Source organism: Engystomops pustulosus, chromosome 7 (assembly GCF_040894005.1).
Source record: "Engystomops pustulosus chromosome 7, aEngPut4.maternal, whole genome shotgun sequence".
Classification (NCBI taxonomy): domain Eukaryota; kingdom Metazoa; phylum Chordata; class Amphibia; order Anura; family Leptodactylidae; genus Engystomops; species Engystomops pustulosus.
This window is the reverse complement of record NC_092417.1, coordinates 124,754,553-124,773,931: the sequence shown is the minus strand read 5'-3', so window position 1 is coordinate 124,773,931 and position 19,379 is coordinate 124,754,553. Positions and strand designations below refer to the sequence as shown.

General features: G+C 45.6%; 1 protein-coding gene across 5 annotated transcripts in view; it reads right to left on the bottom strand.

Annotated features, from left to right (window-relative positions):
• Positions 1 to 19,379, bottom strand: part of SMPD3 (sphingomyelin phosphodiesterase 3) — a 392,437-nt gene that overhangs the window by 158,219 nt on the left and 214,839 nt on the right. For all 5 annotated transcript variants that reach the window (XM_072117750.1, XM_072117748.1, XM_072117749.1 and 2 more), the window contains one exon: positions 1,434 to 1,509. In XM_072117750.1, coding sequence (XP_071973851.1) covers positions 1,434 to 1,509 — 76 coding nt within the window. The remainder of the gene's footprint in view (positions 1 to 1,433; positions 1,510 to 19,379) is intronic.

Genomic DNA, 19,379 nt, shown 5'->3' with positions numbered 1-19,379 from the left:
GTGGCCGAACGAAAACCTGACAGATTAGTAAAAACCGCCGCATTTAAAAAAAAGTGTTGCGGGACTCGCGCTTACCTTCACAAGGAATAGACCGGTGAACTTCAGTGCATTCCAGCGGGCCTCGGCGGACTTCAGCGCAGCAGCGCCACCTGATGGACGTCGGAGGAACTACCTTAGTGAATCCTGGCCGGACCCGAATCCACCGCAGAGAACGCGCCGCTGGATCGCGAATGGACCGGGTAAGTAAATCTACCCCATACACTCTACACCCTAATAAAGGGCTTATCTGCAGACTGCAGTGGCTGGAAGCAGCAAGTGATTGCAATGACCAATTGACTAAGTCAATTTTCTTGCTTTAGAAAATGAGCTCTATATTTTATACACAATGTAGAAAATAAGTTCTGACCGGAGCTCTTGATTCTCTTGATTCCGTGTGTCCTTCCTCCAATAGGTCACTCACAAAATAGAGTAGTTCACACTCCTCCAGCACAAATTCCTGAATCCTCTGATAAGAATGTACTGCTATTCAGACCAACACTCCTGCGCTTTTCCTGTGACCTCCTCCATATGCAACATATGTTGCGACAGATCACTGGAAAAAATTCACCCGCAGATAGCGTAGTATAGTTTAGCATTCAGTATTTATTTAGATTAAAAACATACACACAAAAGAGCGATAAAAATGTGCACATAAAACTCCAATTGGGACGCCAGCTGCACGTTCTAGCCCGACCATGGGTTCTGCCCTGTATGGCTTCTTCTTGGGCGTTGCACCTGGCGTCCCAATTGGAGTTTTATATGCACATTTTTATCGCTCTTTTGTGAGTATGTTTTTAATCTAAATAAATAGTGAGTGCTAAACTGTACTGGGTGAATTACAGTACAGTACAATTAGCCATGCAAATAACAAGCCTCACAAATCTATCTAAACAAAAACAAGAAAAAGGTAAAGAGGAGCTGCCACCAGATTTTGAGCACCCTGACTAACAATGCCTGCTGATAAAGGGTTACAATTTCTCCCTATATCACCTAAAATTAACTGCTAGTGGGGCACTGTGCCTTATTAATTGTTTTTCTGAAATGCAAATTAGATTTCGTGACTCATGTCTGATCTTTGTGACTCTTCTCTTTCTCAGGCGGCCAGTACTTAATAGTAAGGAGGCATTAGACATGGGGAGGATCAGATTGGAGGTGCCGGCTGTAATATAAGATAAAAGTTGATTTATGTGGATGTAATTTTTTAGCTAAAAGAAGGGTGTCAGTTAGTTAATAGAGCACTATAGGAACCTGTCACTGGCTGTATATGTGCAAATGAGGTGACAGGTTCCCATTAAGACTCGTATAGTCTACAATATTTGTTACCTCTGTTTGTACTTACTTATGTTTGTAGTTTAGATAGATTAATGAAATTCTGTTGAAAACATCATACTTACCTGACAGGGCATGCAGGTGAGTGCAGGAGACGTATCCCACAATTCTTTGGTCCTGAGGAGTGGTCCCCACCTGCACCTAAAGAAGAGGACATAGGAAACAACATTAAGTGTTATACTTTCAAAAAAAAAAATTCTAGTCCTTATTGACCTTAAAAGGTTACTCCCTGGCAGATCCTCATTAGGGCGGTATGGGTGGTTGCCCAGGGCTTGATGGTCGTCATGAGCTCCTGGCCTCCCAAGCCTCCCTTAATAGAGAGCCTGCATTACCTTGAAGCAGGATTCTACATTCTGGCTTAGCTGTGCAGAGGAGGGGGCAGGGCTTACCGAAGCTGCTCCTATCTCACCCTAATCGCCCACTATGTATCCACTGTGTCCGGATCCATGGAATAGTTTCAAGCATGCGCTGGTGTACCCACAATGTGTATCCCAGAGCCAATGGCCATCTTGCCATACCTGGCTGATGCGCACGCTGTACTCTTCAACAGTGCTCCTATGTTGCGCACCCCTCCATCTCATTATTTCTCTCCTATTTAACACCGGCACAGCCACCCTTTGTATTACATTCCACTGTTCATCTGGCTGTCCTATTCCTATGGTTTACTGCTCAATCTGCCTTATCCAATTAACCCTCACAATTCAGTAAGTTTCCATGACCATCAGTGCTACATTATGCCTATAACATACTATGTGGGATAAGTCTAATGGTGAGTATCCCTGACTACCAATGTTCCATGATTATAGCATGTGGCACTTTATGTGATTTTTTGATCTTTGACTTCTTACATGCCCCTTGTTTTTAGATACTGGGCAGGTGGTGGTTGTAATATGCAGGGGGTGGGTTAATCTCTGTAACCACAATAACTCCCGGCTCCCCCCCAGTAAAACATCTATACACATGTATTACTGGTTGGTTGGGGGAAGGGGGGTTGGCGGCAGTATGTAGATGTGTTACTGTAGGGGGAGGCGGCTGGATATAGATGTATTTCTGGGGTGATAGTGGCTGTAAATAGATCTATTAAGCGGCTAAATAGATGTATTACTAGGGGGTTGTGGCTGTAAATAGATGTATTACTGGAGGATGAGGCGGCTGGATGTAGATGTATAACTGGGGGGGGGTTGGCGACTGTATATACATGTTTAACTGGAGGGTGAGGCAGCTATATATATATGTATTACTGAGGATGAAGCGGCAGTAAATAGATGTATTGGGGGGGTATGTAGATGTGTTACTGGAGGGTGAAGCTGCTGTGTAAATATGTATTACTGGGGATTAGGCAGCTGTAAATAGATGTATTATGGGGTAGGGGGTGAGGCGGCTGTAAATAGATTTATTACTGGGAGTTGGCGGGTGTATATAGATGTATTACTGTGGGATTTGTGGCTGTAAATAGATGTATTACTGGGAGGTTGGTGGATGTATATAGATGTATTATTGGGGGTGAGGCAGCTGTATATAGATGTATTACTGGGGGGTGAGGTGGCTGAAAATAGATGTGTTACTGGGGGCTTGAAGTGGCTGTACGTAGATGTTTTACTGGAGGGTGAGGTGGCTGTATATAGATATATTCCTCGGGGATGGTGGCTGTAAATAGATCTATTACAGGGTTGAGGCGGCAATATATAGATGTATTACTGGGGGGTTGGCAGCTGTATATAGATGTATTCCTGGGGGGATGGTGGCTGTAAATAGATCTATTACGTGGGTGAGTTGGCTATATATAGATGTATTACTGGGGGTATGATGGCTATACATAGATGTATTACTGGGGGTGAAGCAGCTATATATAGAGGTTTTACTAGGGGATGTAGCGGCTGTATATAGATGTATTCCTGGGGGGATGAGGCGGCTGTAAATAGATCTATTTCGGGGGTGAGACCGCTATATATAGATGTATTACTGAGGAGGAAGTGGCTATATATAGATGTATTACTAGGGGGTTGTGGCTGTAAATAGATTACTGGAGTGTGAGGCGGCTGGATGTAGATGTATTACTGGGGGGTTGGCGACTGTTTTTACATGTTTAACTGGAGGGTGAGACAGCTATATATACATGTATTAATGAATATGAAGCCGCTGTAAATAGATTTATTACTGGGGGTTGGAGGGTGTATATAGATGTATTACTGGGGGATTTGTGGCTGTATATAGATGTATTACTTGGAGGTTGGCGACTGTAAATAGATGTATTACAGGGGGTGAGGCAGCTGTATATAGATGTATTACTGGGGGGTGAGGCAGCTGTATATATATGCATTCCTGGGGGATGGTGGCTGTAAATAGATCTATTAAAGGGTTGAGGCGGCAATATATAGATATTAGAGATGAGCGAGCACTAAAATGCTCGGGTACTCGTTATTCGAGACGAACTTTTCCCGATGCTCGAGTGCTCGTCTCGAATAACGAACCCCATTGAAGTCAATGGGAGACTCGAGCATTTTTCAAGGGGACCAAGGCTCTGCACAGGGAAGCTTGGCCAAACACCTGGGAACCTCAGAAAAGGATGGAAACACCACGGAAATGGACAGGAAACAGCAGGGGCAGCATGCATGGATGCCTCTGAGGCTGCTTAATCGCACCATTATGCCAAAATTATGGGCAACAGCATGGCCATGACAGAGTGACAGAATGAAGCTAGATAGCATCTAAAACATCCAATAATTGACCCTGACACTATAGGGGACGGCATGCAGAGGCAGCGGCAGCAGGCTAGAGAGTGGCATGGCGACATACCCTAAATGGACTCAGGCTTCAAACCAATGGGTGGCAGAGAGGAACCAAAGGAGGTGAGCAAGAAGCGCTCAAATAATATCGGTACATGATAAAAGTTTGCCAGTATATTTTGTGGATTACACAGCAGGGTGGCGACAAAGTTAACATGGAAGCCATGAAAACAACCCAAAATTCTGCCTGACACAGCTCGTTTGATAAGGGGACCATGTATGGAGGCAGTGAACTAGTAGTAGATTAAAGGTGCTGCAGTTAAAACTATGTTAGTTGGATCTTGGCATGGAGTTGGCGCTCCGCTGCCAGGCGAGCTTTCGCCAATCCAAGCCCCTGTCTCTAGGCTACTCCCCAAACAGCACTTCTAAGAACCTTTTGTATAAGATCAAGTGTAGTAGCGTTCTTATAAGTTTAGGATATGGCGGGTGAGGGGAATGTAAACAGATGCGCAAGAAGCGCTGAAATAATATTGGTAAATGATAAAAGTTTATTAGTATATTTTGTGGATAACACAGCTGGGTGGCGACAAAGTTAACAACTTTGATGTGGAATCCATGAAAACAACCCAAATTTCTGCCTGACACACCTCGTTTGATAAAGGGACGATGTATGGAGGCAGCTATATGGACGACTTTTAGGGGTACAGAGATACAGGTACTCAGCCCAATCTGGGAAGGTGATATAGTCTGTGGGGTGATCCTCCTAGCTCCTTCTCCCTTCCTTGCTGGTATTCAGGGCAGATTCTTTCTCCTTTCCTAGTTGGTCTGTAGGGAAGATTTTCTTCTTCCTTTCCTAGCTGGTCTCCATGGAAGATTTCTTCTTTTCTATCCTCCACTATCATCCCCTTATAAGTCTCTCCTCTGTCCCTTCCCCCAAGATGGTGGACAACAGATGTATAACCCTTCCTATCCTGTATTTCCAATACAGGATGTGTATATAGTCACCCATCCAGACCCCCTCAGGTAGGAATAACAGAGACCCTGGATTCCCATACTGGCATAGAGGTGTGAAGTGTCTCTAGATAACTGTCCCTGGAGAGTTTGAGTGACATTCCCATAATAAAAGGGGGTTGACATCCTGCTGTCCAAGGATACAGATATGTGAGATTGCCCTCACCACATCCTGAGTAAGAAAGCAGGTGTGTTCTTTCCCAGAGGAATGGAATATGACAGAGGAACATTTTATTTATATAAAAAAAAAAAAATAAATATATATATATATATATATATATATATATATATATATATATATATATATATACACACACATACATACACCCACATACCTATGTACATGAATGGACACTTCCTTTACACAGTTCGTGCCACATGTCCAGCTTTGAAACCCAGTAGTTGTAGGGAGCTGTGTGATCATTTAGGACGATGGTATGGTCAGCTACGTACTCCCTCACCATCTTTCTGTAAAGATCAGCCCTACTCTGCCGAGACTGGGGACAGGTGACAGTGTCTTGCTGGGGTGACATAAAGCTGGCAAAAGCCTTGTAAAGTGCTGGACAAGCTGCCTGCTCGCCTACTCTCCCTCGCTACTTGTCCCGCAGAACTACGCACTCTGCCGCTAGCGCTGTCAGAAGGGAAATACTGTTTCAGCTTGTGCACCAGGGCCTGCTGGTATTCATGCATTCTCACACTCCTTTCCTCTGCAGGGATGAGAGTGGAAAGATTTTGCTTGTACCGTGGGTCCAGGAGAGTGAACACCCAGTAATCGGTGCTGGAATAAATTCTTTGAACGCGAGGGTCACGGGATAGGCAGCCTAGCATGAAATCTGCCATATGCGCCAGAGTACCAACGCGTAAGAATTCACTCCCCTCACTGGCCTGACTGTCCATTTCCTCCTCCTCCAACTCCTCCAACTCCTCTTCTTCTGCCCATACACGCTGAACAGTAAAGGACTCAACAATGGTCCCCTCTTGTGTCTCGCCAACATTCTCCTCCTCTTCCTCCTCATCCTCCTCCACCTCCACCTCCTCCGATATGCGCTGAGAAACAGACCTAAGGGTGCTTTGGCTATCAACAAGGGAATCTTCTTCCCCCGTCTCTTGTGACGAGCGCAAAGCTTCCGACTTCATGCTGATCAGAGAGTTTTTCAACAGGCCAAGCAGCGGGATGGTGAGGCTGATGATGGCGGCATCGCCACTGACCATCTGTGTTGACTCCTCAAAGTTACTCAGCACCTGACAGATATCAGACATCCACGTCCACTCCTCATTGTAGACTTGAGGAAGCTGACTGACCTGACTACCAGTTCTGGTGGAAGTTGACATCTGGCAGTCTACAATGGCTCGGCGCTGCTGGTAAACTCTGGATAACATGGTCAGTGTTGAATTCCACCTCGTGGGCACGTCGCACAACAGTCGGTGAGCGGGCAGTTGGAGGCGGCGCTGCGCTGCCCTGAGAGTGGCAGCATCTGTGCTGGACTTCCTGAAATGCGCACAGATGCGGCGCACCTTCGTGAGCAAATCTGACAGATTGGGGTATGTCTTGAGGAAACGCTGAACTATCAGATTTAACACATGGGCCAGGCATGGCACATGTGTCAGTCTGCCGAGTTGCAGAGCCGCCACCAGGTTACGGCCGTTGTCACACACAACCATGCCTGGCTTCAGGTTCAGCGGTGCCAGCCACAGATCAGTCTGCGCCGTGATGCCCTGTAATAGCTCTTGGGCGGTGTGCCTTTTATCGCCTAGGCTCAGCAGTTTGAGCACCGCCTGCTGTCGCTTAGCAACGGCACTGCTGCTGTGCCTAGAGCTACCGACTGATGGCGCCGTGCCCACGGATGGTAGTTCGGAGGAGGAGGTGGAGGAGGGGTGGGAGGAGGAGGAGGCATAGTAGGCCTGAAACACCTGGACCGAGGTAGGCCCCGCAATCCTCGGCGTCGGCAGTATATGACCAGCCCCAGGGTCAGACTCGGTCCCAGCCTCCACCAAGTTAACCCAATGTGCCGTCAGCGATATATAGTGGCCCTGCCCGGCAGCACTCGTTCAAGTGTCCGTGGTCAGGTGGACCTTGTCAGAAACGGCGTTGGTCAGGGCACGGGTGATGTTGTCTGACACGTGCTGGTGCAGGGCTGGGACGGCACATCGGGAAAAGTAGTGGCGGCTGGGGACCGAATACCGAGGGGCGGCCGCCGCCATGAGGTTGTGAAAGGCCTCGGTCTCTACTAGCCTATAGGGCAGCATCTCCAGGCTAAGCAATCTGGAGATGTGCACATTAAGGGCTTGGGCGTGCAGGTGGGTTGCACTATATTTGCGTTTCCGCTCCAGCGTCTGGGGTATGGAGAGCTGAACGCTGGTGGATGCTGTGGAGGATCGTGGAGGCGACGATGGGGTTTTTGTGGCAGGGTCCTGGGCAGGGGGCTGACTATCAGCTGACACAGGGGAAGGAGCAGTGGTGTGCACGGCCGGAGGTGAACGGGCTTGTTGCCACTGAGTGGGGTGTTTAGCATTCATATGCCTGCGCATACTGGTGGTAGTTAAGCTAGTAGTGGTGGAACCCCTGCTGAGCCTGGTTTGGCAAATGTTGCACACCACAGTCCGTCGGTCATCCGGTGTTTCCTTAAAGAACCTCCAGACTTCTGAAGATCTAGCCCTCGCCGCAAGAGCCCTCGCCACGGGAGCTTCACTAGTTGACACATTTGGCGCTGATGCACCAGCTCTGGCCCTGCCTCTCCGTCTGGCCCCACCACTGCCTCTTCCAACCTGTTCTGGTCGAGGACTCTCCTCCGTCTCAGAAGCACTGTGTTCACCCGGCCTCTCAACCCAGCTTGGGTCTGTCACCTCATCATCCTCCGATCCCTCAGTCTGCTCCCCCCTCGGACTTCCTGCCCTGACAACAACTTCCCCACTGTCTGACAACCGTGTCTCCTCATCGTCGGACACCTCTTTACACACTTCCACTACGTCAAGAAGGTCATCATCACCCACAGACTGTGACTGGTGGAAAACCTGGGCATCGGAAAATTGCTCAGCAGCAACCGGACAAGTGGTTTGTGACTGTGGGAAGGGTCCAGAAAACAGTTCCTCAGAGTATGCCGGTTCAAATGCCAAATTTTCCTGGGAGGGGGCAGACTGGGGGGGAGGAGGCTGAGGTGCAGGAGCTGGAGGAGTGGCGATTTCGGTGACATGGGTGGACTGCGTGGAAGACTGACTGGTGGACAAATTGCTCGAAGCATTGTCAGCAATCCACGACATCACCTGTTCGCACTGTTCTGGCCTCAACAGTGCTCTACCACGAGTCCCAGTAACTTCAGACATGAACCTAGGGAGTGTAGCTCTGCGGCGTTCCCCTGCTCCCTCATAAGCAGGTGGTGTCTCACCCCGGCCAGGACCACGGCCTCTGACCCCTGCAGTAGTTGGACGCCCACGTCCCCGCCCTCGTCCTCTACCCCTAGCCCTCGGGTTAAACATTTTTAAAATGAGAGTTATAGCTTTAATTTTTTTTTAACTTTTTTTTGTGTTTTTTTTTTTTTTTGTGTTTTTGAGTTTTTAAAACCAAACAATGCTATCCTATTGCTATGGCTATTTTCTAGCCAAGTATGAAAGCACACTACTATGCCAGATGAGATGACACCGAGTTATTAAACAAAATAAACGTAAAATAAAAAAGGACAAATGGCAGACTGTGCCTAATTGAAATCCAACCCCTACTAAATTTTCCCACTTCGGTCTTTGCAATGGATATGTGCGTCACTAAGCGCAAAACACAGCGGTCGCAAGTCTCACTACAAATTGCTGACAATTGGCTAGTAGATGCACTGCAGCAAGTACAGCCACCAGCAGATCAACCAGAAATCAAATATATAACGCTACTGTAGGCGTAAGCCGTTTGGATTCTCCTATGGCTATTTTCTAGCCAAGTATGAAAGCACACTACTATGCCAGATGAGATGACGCTGAGTTATTAAACAAAATAAACGTAAAATAAAAAAGGACAAATGGCAGACTGTGCCTAATTGAAATCCAACCCCTACTAAATTTTCCCACTTCGGTCTTTGCAATGGATATGTGCGTCACTAAGCGCAAAACACAGCGGTCGCAAGTCTCACTACAAATTGCTCACAATTGGCTAGTAGATGCACTGCAGCAAGTACAGCCACCAGCAGATCAACCAGAAATCAAATATATAACGCTACTGTAGGCGTAAGCCGTTTGGATTCTCCTATGGCTATTTTCTAGCCAAGTATGAAAGCACACTACTATGCCAGATGAGATGACACTGAGTTATTAAACAAAATAAACGTAAAATAAAAAAGGAAAAATGGCAGACTGTGCCTAATTGAAATCCAACCCCTACTAAATTTTCCCACTTTGGTGTTTGAGGTGGATATGTGTGCCACTAAGAGCTAAACACAACGGTAGCAAGTCCCCCTGCTAATTCCTCACAAAATGGTACTAGATGCAAATAAAAAAAAAAAAAGGTAGAACGTTATTGTAGCCCTAAGAAGGGCTGTTGGGTTCTTGGAGAATCACTCCTGCCTAACAGTAAGCTAATAGAACACCCTAACGCTTTCCCTGACCAGCAGCAGCTCTCTCCCTAGCGGCATCCAGACACAGAATGATCCGAGCAGCGCGGGCAGCGGCTAGTCTGTCCCAGGGTCACCTGATCTGGCCAGCCAACCACTGCTATCGACGTGTAAGGGTACCACGTCATGCTGGGTGGAGTGCAGAGTCTCCTGGCTTGTGATTGGCTCTGTTTCTGGCCGCCAAAAAGCAAAACGGCGGGAGCTGCCATTTTCTCGAGCGGGCAAAGTATTCGTCCGAGCAATGAGCAGTTTCGAGTACGCTAATGCTCGAACGAGCATCAAGCTCGGACGAGCATGTTCGCTCATCTCTAATAGATATATTACTGGGGGGGGGGTTGGTGGCTGTATAAAGATGCATTACTGGAGGGTGAGGCGTCTGTAAATAGATGTATTACTGGGGGATGAAGCGGCTGTATGTGGATGTATTACTGGGGGTTAGGCGGCTGTAAATAGATGTATTACTGGGCTGGTGAGGCAGCTTTAAATAGATGTATTATGGGGGGGTGAGGTGGCTATAAATAGATTTATTACTGGGGGTTGGCAGGTGTATATAGATGTATTACTGGGCTGGTGAGGCAGCTTTAAATAGATGTATTATGGGGGGGTGAGGTGGCTATAAATAGATTTATTACTGGGGGTTGGCAAATAGATGTATTGGGGGTTGGTAAATAGATGTATTACTGAGGGGTGAGGCAGCTGTATATAGTGGATGTATTACTAGGGGTAGGGGCTGCTGACTATATACTGGGGGCAGGGGCTGCTGACTATATCCTGGGGGCAGGGGCTGCTGACTATATCATGGGGGCAAGGGTTAGCTGACTATATACTGGGGGCAGGGGATAGCTGGCTATATACTATAGAGCATGGGCTGTCTGGCTATACACTAGAGAGGAAGGGGACTGGCTAGCTATATACTGGCTATGACAATGCCACCCTAGTATTATACTCGAGTCAATAGGTTTTCTCATTATTTTGGGTTGAAATTAGGTACCTCGGTTTATACTCTGCTCGGCTTATATTGAAGTATATATGGTGCATTTAATCAGTTGTTGCCAACAATAGCAGGAGAATCTCCACTGAGATAGTTAATAAACTTACAGTATGTCCAGTGGTGTAACTAGGAATGAGTGGGCCCCATTGCAAACTTTTGGCTAGGGCCCCCCTCATATATATATATATATATATATATATATATATATATATATATACATATATACATATATCTGTATATATATTGTAAGAGGACAAGTGGTGAAATTGTTGATGACAGATATGTGTCACCAAGGTACCTGGCCTTGGTGATGTAAAAACCCAGTAGCTGTTGCCAGTAATTTTATGTTACTGAGAAGTTTTTCCTGCTGTAGTTCGGGTCCGGGTTTTTATGGAACGACCAAAGATATATCTCAATTTAAATCTCATTTTACTTTTGCACCTACAACCGTGTCTGTGCTGAAACCGTATCTACCGGTATGCTACCCCCCCCCCCCCCAATATATACATACACGTTGGTGGTTTGGTGGTTGTGTGTAAATGCTGTAGACTTTTCCTGATTTTTTTTAACAAAATGCTTGTGAATTGTATGTCAGGGAGTTTTCATTTTAATAAAATTATTATTTTAATTAAAAAAAAGGGTTTTTTTAAAAACTCAAAATAGTAATGGTTCTGTCTTATAGACACCACCCATTACTAAGGCCATGGCCTATTATTAGCCAGTACAAAAGTTTAAAACTAATCCCTTTCTCATTACCCTGGTACCCACCTCCACTAGGGGTGCCGGGAAGAGTTAGGTACGATCCAAAAACAGTTGGTGCTCACATTGCAATATTGTCAGGGTGCTGCTGTACTCTATCTGGCTGGATACAGAAAATATGGGACCTACAGACTTTTTTGTAATAAATAATTAAAAATAAAATGAGGTGTGGTCCTTCCTAATTTTCATAACCAGTCAAATACAATCAGGCCCGGCGCCAGCACCCAGCTAACCCGGGCAAGTCCCGGAGCCCCGTTGTACTGGAGGGGCCCACAAGGGCCCCCGGATCAATTGTACCAGTGTCCAGGGGTGTTGCTAGGTCAAAAGATCTGGGGCGTGAACCGGTGCCCCTGATCTCCCCGAGTCAGATTCCTTCCCTCTCTCATCACGATCTGTGTCCTCCAGATCGCCCAGGGGCCCACTAAAACCTGGAGCTGACCCTGAATACAATACAGCAGCAGCACCCTGACATTTGGTGTGAATGCTCACCGCTTTTGGGTCATCACAGTCCAATAATACCAGCCTGAAGCCCCCCAGTACCTGATCATCTATAGTTAGTCAGGTAATGGGTTGTACCCAACTCTTCCCGGCACCCCTGGTGGCGGTGGGTATTGGGATAATGATAAGTGTTAGCCTTTTTAACTGGATTACACTATGCCCGGTCCTAGTAATGGTTACCGTCTAATGGACATCAGCATTACTAAGGTAAGATTTGAGTTAAAAAAAAAAAAAAATTTTTTAGGAAATACATTTTATTAAAATAAAATCTCACCGACACACCCTTGTTAAAAAAAAATAATCCATATATCCTTATAATTACAAGTCCAGGTAAAAGGCAGCACTCCGTAGTATGTGAAAAACAGGTGTTTCTTTATTCCATAACTGGCAGTTATGGAATAAAGAATCACCCATTTTTCACATACTATGGAGTGCTGACTTTTACCTGGACTTATCATTGAGACCCTTGCCAAAGGATCTACGGCTCTGCACCCAAAAGTAATCTGTGCTGCTCCGATTCTTTTCCATTATTTATCCTTATAATTTCAGCTAGATAGATAAAATGGATTAATAAACAGATTTATAGATAGGAAATAGACAAAGTATATGAGGTAGATAACTAGACAGATAAATGATATATATACACATACAGTTTAGAGACAGGAGATAGATGATAAGCATCTTCACCTGGGCATTCAAGCAAGGGGTAATAAAAGAGCAATACATCCTCTGCCCACAAAAATTGACATGCACGGGGCCCCATTAGTAGATAGGACCCTGGGTAAATGCCCAGTTTGCCACCCCCTAATGGCAGCCCTCCCTGCTCAAAACCGTAAACATGACAACTGTTCCTTAGCCCCCAAGGTTGCGGAGATATTAATCCCGAGATCTGACCGTTATAATCTGTGTTTGATCAGAGAGGAGGAGCTGGGGCTGGAGCTGGAGGCGGGGTTATGATAATCTTTTCTCATACTGTAATTTCTCTATGTGCATCAAAAGGTTATGTTCACACATATTCTAATATCCTGTTGGCATTGCGTTTACACCGTCTTTACAAAAATGCAATGTTACATGCATTGTAAACATGCATGCAATGTAAACGGAAACGCAAACGGTAAGTAAATGTACGTGCAAACGAGACATCAATACATACACTACATAAGCCTAAACACAATGCAAACAAAACATAAATGTCATGTAAATGTAAGTGTAAATGCAAACGTGATGGCACGGAAGTGTAAATGCGTAGTAAACGCAAGCGCCGTTTACATAAGCTTAAACACTACACAAATTTGACATAAACGGATATCTTGCGTGTGAATAAACCCACCTCATAAGTGTAAACCTGACATAAATGTAAACATCATACAAGCATAAATGTTACGCAAACGCTGTGTTAACATGACACAAACCTTGCATAAGCGTGACGAAAAAGCATCGTAAGTGTAAAGAAAACGTGTGTAAGTGTAACCGTGAAACAGATGCTGCGTAAGTGATGCAATTGTCGCTTAGGCATAAACGCCACATAAGCCATTTAAACATCAATGCAACACAAATGCCACATAAGCGTCAATGTGAGGCAAAGTGACAAAAGCAAACACCATATAAGTGTAAATTAAATTCAAAAGATTCAATTAAATTCAATGGAGTTGTATTCTCTACCCCTGTATATTAGGGAGAGATGAAAGCCCAATAGGATTAAACTATAACAGTACAATGGAGTTGTATTCTCTACCCTTGTACATTAGGGAGAGATGAAAGCCCAATAAGATTAGATGTACTATTGTATGGGTAAAGTAAAATTTGGGTATATAAATCCTTGTAATACATCTTTGTAATGATAAAATATGACGCGTATAAAATTGGACACACTGTCGGATTGATGCACATTCATCAAGTCCCAAATTATAATATGGAGATTTAGGTGCTGTAGGTGTCGCAGACAAGTAAGACGGGCAAAATTGGGGGAGGTGCGTACTATTTGGGTGCACGGATTAGACATATTAAATTTAGCGCCTCTCCTGACTGAAAGAGGTGTGGCGGATAGGAGGATTTGATTTGTCCATAGGGATACGTAATCGAGATGGGTGGGGGAGTGAGGCAATGGTGATCCACAATTGGCCTCGGTCCTGAGAGAGGAAGGTATGTTGCCTGCGGGGCTGGGGATTGGATGGTCTGAATTCCCCGCCATAGATTAGGATTGGCTAGTATGGAAAATGGTGCAATTTGGTCTTTTAATGAAATGAGTAGAGTGGATAAACAACGTATGGTTGAGGAATTGGTTTTATAAAGATTGATGTACAAAAAACTGCAGGGAGATGAAATATGTATTGGAACGAATAGGTTGTAAATAAATATTTATAAATATTGAACTATTAAAAGTAAGTTGAACTATTACAGCATATGCTGGGTATAAAGCGTAATTGGGACTGGACGCTAAAAACGCCCCGGAAGAAGCCGTACAGGGCGAAACCCAGGGTCAGGCGAGAACGTGTAGCTGCCGTCCCATGTTAGAGTTTTACATGTGCAATATTGTATATTTTTAATTTAAAAAAAAACCCTGAGTGTTAAACTGTACTATGCTATCTTTGGGTGAATTTCTTCCAGAGAACCACCGCAACATATATTGCAAACGGAGGAGGTCACAGGAAAAATGCAGGAGTGTTGGTCTGAATAGCGCTATATTCCTATCAGAGGATTCAGGAATTTGTGCTGGAGGAGTGTGAACTACTCTATTTTGTGAGTGACATGCAAGAAGAAGGACATGCAAGAAGAAGGACACATGGAAGCAAGAGAATCAGGAGCTCTGGTCAGAACTTATTTTCTAAGATCCTTGACAACCTGGAAACCCATACACAGTCAGACTCAAACATGGACAAACACAGCTGACCAAGCCATGGCAATGAAAAGTAAAGATGAGAATCTCGCCTCAGGCAGCAGATGTCCGAGCCCTGAGGGGGGCGGTAAAATATGAGGCCATAATGTGGGTCGCCAACATGGAAAATCAATCGCACCTGTATCTTTAAAAAAGATGTGACTGAGTGGCACAGAACCTTTTGTCTGTGTTTCTCTGGAGGACCCAGTCAGCATGGATGACATGGGGGCAGGCTGTAAGGGGGACTTTATATAATATACAAAGGGGTCTGTATATAACAAAAAGGGGGCTGTTTATAATAAGGGAGGCTGTATATTATATAATATAACCATGGTCTCTTGATTAACACCTGATAGTTGTAACGAATTTGTCCTGTTGTATAAATTGGAGACTACAGGTCATGCCTGACCATGGTCTTAACCGGTGAAACTTTTCTAAGTGTAACTATTTAAGTGTACAGAATTATTCCAAAATTGAACCAGAAGGGAATAAAGGGACACTATCTGTAAGAACATGCTAAACTCTTTCTTTCAAATGTTAACCGGAAAACAAAATAACCTCTTTCCTCCATTGCCTTCCCACTCCAAATCTTGTGTACTTGTGGTGGCACTTAGAAAAGATGCACTGTCAAGATGGTGCCGCTGTAAGGGGCTGCCTGTGCAATGGCTCCGGCTTTTGAAACCCCCTTCCCCCACGCCTCTCAACCATCCCTGCTTGCATTAACTTGGCCTATTACTCCCCACCAAGTGGATCATCAGCAGCAGCAGGGGCTCCATGTCGCACAGCTTGGACAGAGCTCCAGTAATGGACCCTGGCTTCCAAGAGCATCAGTAGCAGCTTCATCAGAGCACCTGAAATGTAAGTGATCACAACCAGAGCCTTACAGCAAGTCAGGAGGATGCTGCACCATGGCTTCATTGACAGCCACAACCAGGCAGCTTAAGCGCCATTACTTGGCTACAGTGGAGTTACGGGCAGTGCTTCTTATCCCAAACCAATACCTGCAGCAGCAGTGCACCACTAGTTCTCTCCGACACTGTAAGGACCGCAACGGCACCCCTAGTGTAATATCCCCTACACATGTCTGTCTAGTCTGTGTCTATGTGTTATTGTGACTGCTATATTTTTGTACCGTAATTGCTTATGTAATGTCATGTAATCTGTATTCTGCTGTATCGCAATGTTCTCTACTGTTTTTAGGCAACCAAGGAACTAGCAACATGTGTTTAACTGTGTAACAATTGCCAGAACACTATGTACAAAATAATCCCCCCCCCAGGGGATCAATAAAATTATATTGTAATGAGGGTAGCTGTATATAAAGGGGCTACATATTATATAATAAGGGGGGCTGCATATTATATAATATGGAAAGTGATCTGGACATAATATAACCCGGGGAGACTTTATATAATTTAATCATGGGGGACTATGGGGAATCATGGGGGATTATGCAACACCCCTGCCAACGTATAGGCAAGGTGGTAGTTGCAAACAGTGCCCTCTCCCTGTCAGGATCTATCTGAAGAGCCTGCGAAACTCACACCGAGCATAAATGCCAGGAGAATATAGGTAAATTGCAGCTGTAGCCTCTGCCTGAAAAGGCAACAGTTAAATGGGTCTAAGTAGTTATCCAATTATGTGGCTGTATTTTAAAGTGGAGTGTGATTGGAGAGGTGCTACCACCTGACCAGGGGGAGTATAAAACCCCTGTGCAGTGGGAACACATGGTCTTTCTTCAGGGTCTGTGTTCTTACCTCATGGTCAGAGTGAACAGAGAGACTGTGTGTGCAGCACACTTTCAGTGCTGTGACAGATACCAATCCCAGGAACTGAGTCAGGCAGGGGTGGACTGGCCATAGACTTTACCACGTTTATGCTTATGTGGCATTTGCATCACATTTACGCTAACAAGGCTTTTGCGTCACGTTTATACTTTGCTGTGTTTGCGTCTCGTTTATGCTTACGTGGTGTTTGCATCACATTTACGCTTACACAGCGTTTGCGTCACATTTATGCTTACGCCATGTTTGCATCATGTTTACACTTATAACGGGTTTGCATCACACTTACGCTTATGTTGCGTTTGTGTCATAATGCTTAAAAGGCGTTTGCGTCACGATTACATGCCGTTTGCGTCACATTTGTGCTTATGCAGCGTTTTCGACACGTTTTCGACACAGTGTTTGCGTCATGCTTACGCTTTACAATGCGTGTAACATTGCATTGTTGTAAACACTGTGTAAACGCAATGTCAACTGAATATTAGAATGTTTGTGAACGTGGCCTTTAGATGCACAAAGAGAAACTACATCTCACTACTGATAGTATAAGAGAAGATTAGCATAACATACGCCCCCAGCTCCTCCTCTCTGGCCAAACACAGATTATAATGGTCAGATCTCGGGACTAATAACTCTGCAACTGTAGGGGCTAGAAGGAAAATCCAAAGTGTCGCAGAATCTGAGTCACTGAAAACTGAACGTGTGTGACGCATACAAAGGCTGTGTTCACACAATGCATTGCATCCTGTTTTTTGTTGCATTTAAGAAATATATACTTTTATTTATGTTTTTGTTTTTTACAAAAGGACATGTTAAATGCAGCAGCCAACGTTTTTGGTCTGTTAGCAGTAGGCAAAAAATGAGATGTGAACCCAGCCTTATTGTTGCTTATGGTTAGTTGATACGTGGCCATCGCCTGCAGAAAATCTGTCTTTCCTATATCATGGGGCCACTTTTAGTTTTTTTCCAGGGCCACTTTAAGGAAACTCTAACCCAGAGGTGCAGCTTCCACAGTTTGGAAACAGCTCCGGCACAACTATCCCAGCCTGCATCTACTATCAGCAGGGCCGGAGTATAGGCGGGGCTCCTGGGGCGCGAGCCCCGGGGGCCCCACCATCTTGCCCCCCCCGAGGGGCCCATACCAGCTGACTATGTGTCTGCCAACACAAGCATTAAGTAACAGGTTCCGTAGTTCTATTTGCATCGGAGCCGCACACTCAGCTGCGAGTTGACTGTCACATGAGCGACAGCTGCGCTGCTCATCGAATCACTCCCACTCATGTGCGAAACAGCGGCAGTGACGTGCCGCCGGCCCGCACCTGTGGCCACCCACTCCTGTACTAGAACAGTCAGCTGTGCGTGACTGTAACTCTGTACTCTGGCTGCAGAGCATCACTCCCTCCTAGCGGGGAAGGACTGACCATTCTATCCACTGCGTCTGGCCTGTATGTCAGCTGCACAGGTCGCGCTATTGACGTCATTGCGCAACCTGTGTGATGTGGAGGAGTGTCAGTACGTACTATGTGCTGCGCTCCGATGCGCGGGCCCGGCTGAAGACTTAATGACGGAACCCTGGACCCCATGGAGATTAACAGCGTCATCGTGGAGAAGGCCAGAGGTGAGAGCAGCTTTAAAAGCAGCAGGGTAATTTACCTAATAACATAAACAATCGGGCAGCAGTTATCTTTCTCTGTGAGACTAAGTGTATGTGGGGGAGGGGGCACTGCTGGGGCAGTTGGGGGGACTCACTATTTACAATTAAAACTACTACTGTCTATGTGTTATTGTGACTGCTATATTTTTGTACCGTAATTGCTTATGTAATGTCATGTAATCTGTATTGTGCTGTATCGCAATGTTCTCTACTGTTTTTAGGCAACCAAGGAACTAGCAACATGTGTTTAACTGTGTAACAATTGCCAGAACACTATGTACAAAATAATCCCCCCCCCAGGGGATCAATAAAATTATATTGTAATGAGGGTAGCTGTATATAAAGGGGCTACATATTATATAATAAGGGGGGCTGCATATTATATAATATGGAAAGTGATCTGGACATAATATAACCCGGGGAGACTTTATATAATTTAATCATGGGGGACTATGGGGAATCATGGGGGATTATGCAACACCCCTGCCAACGTATAGGCAAGGTGGTAGTTGCAAACAGTGCCCTCTTCCTGTCAGGATCTATCTGAAGAGCCTGCGAAACTCACACCGAGCATAAATGCCAGGAGAATATAGGTAAATTGCAGCTGTAGCCTCTGCCTGAAAAGGCAACAGTTAAATGGGTCTATGTAGTTATCCAATTATGTGGCTGTATTTTAAAGTGGAGTGTGATTGGAGAGGTGCTACCACCTGACCAGGGGGAGTATAAAACCCCTGTGCAGTGGGAACACATGGTCTTTCTTCAGGGTCTGTGTTCTTACCTCATGGTCAGAGTGAACAGAGAGACTGGGGGTCATTTACTAAGGGCCCGAATCGCGTTTTCCCGACGTGTTACCCGAATATTTCCAATTTGCGCCGATTGTACCTGAATTGCCCCGGGATTGTGTCGCACGCGATCGGATTGTGGCGCATCGGCGCCGGCATGCGCGCGACGGAAATCGGGGGGCGTGGCCGAACGAAAACCCGACGTATTCGGAAAAACCGCCGCATTTAAAAACCGAAAAAGTGTCGCTTGGTGACCGCTTACCTTCACCTGGTCCGAGGTGGTGCATTCCGGCGCGTGGAGATGATTTTCAGCGCAGCAGCGCCACCTGGTGGACGGCGGAG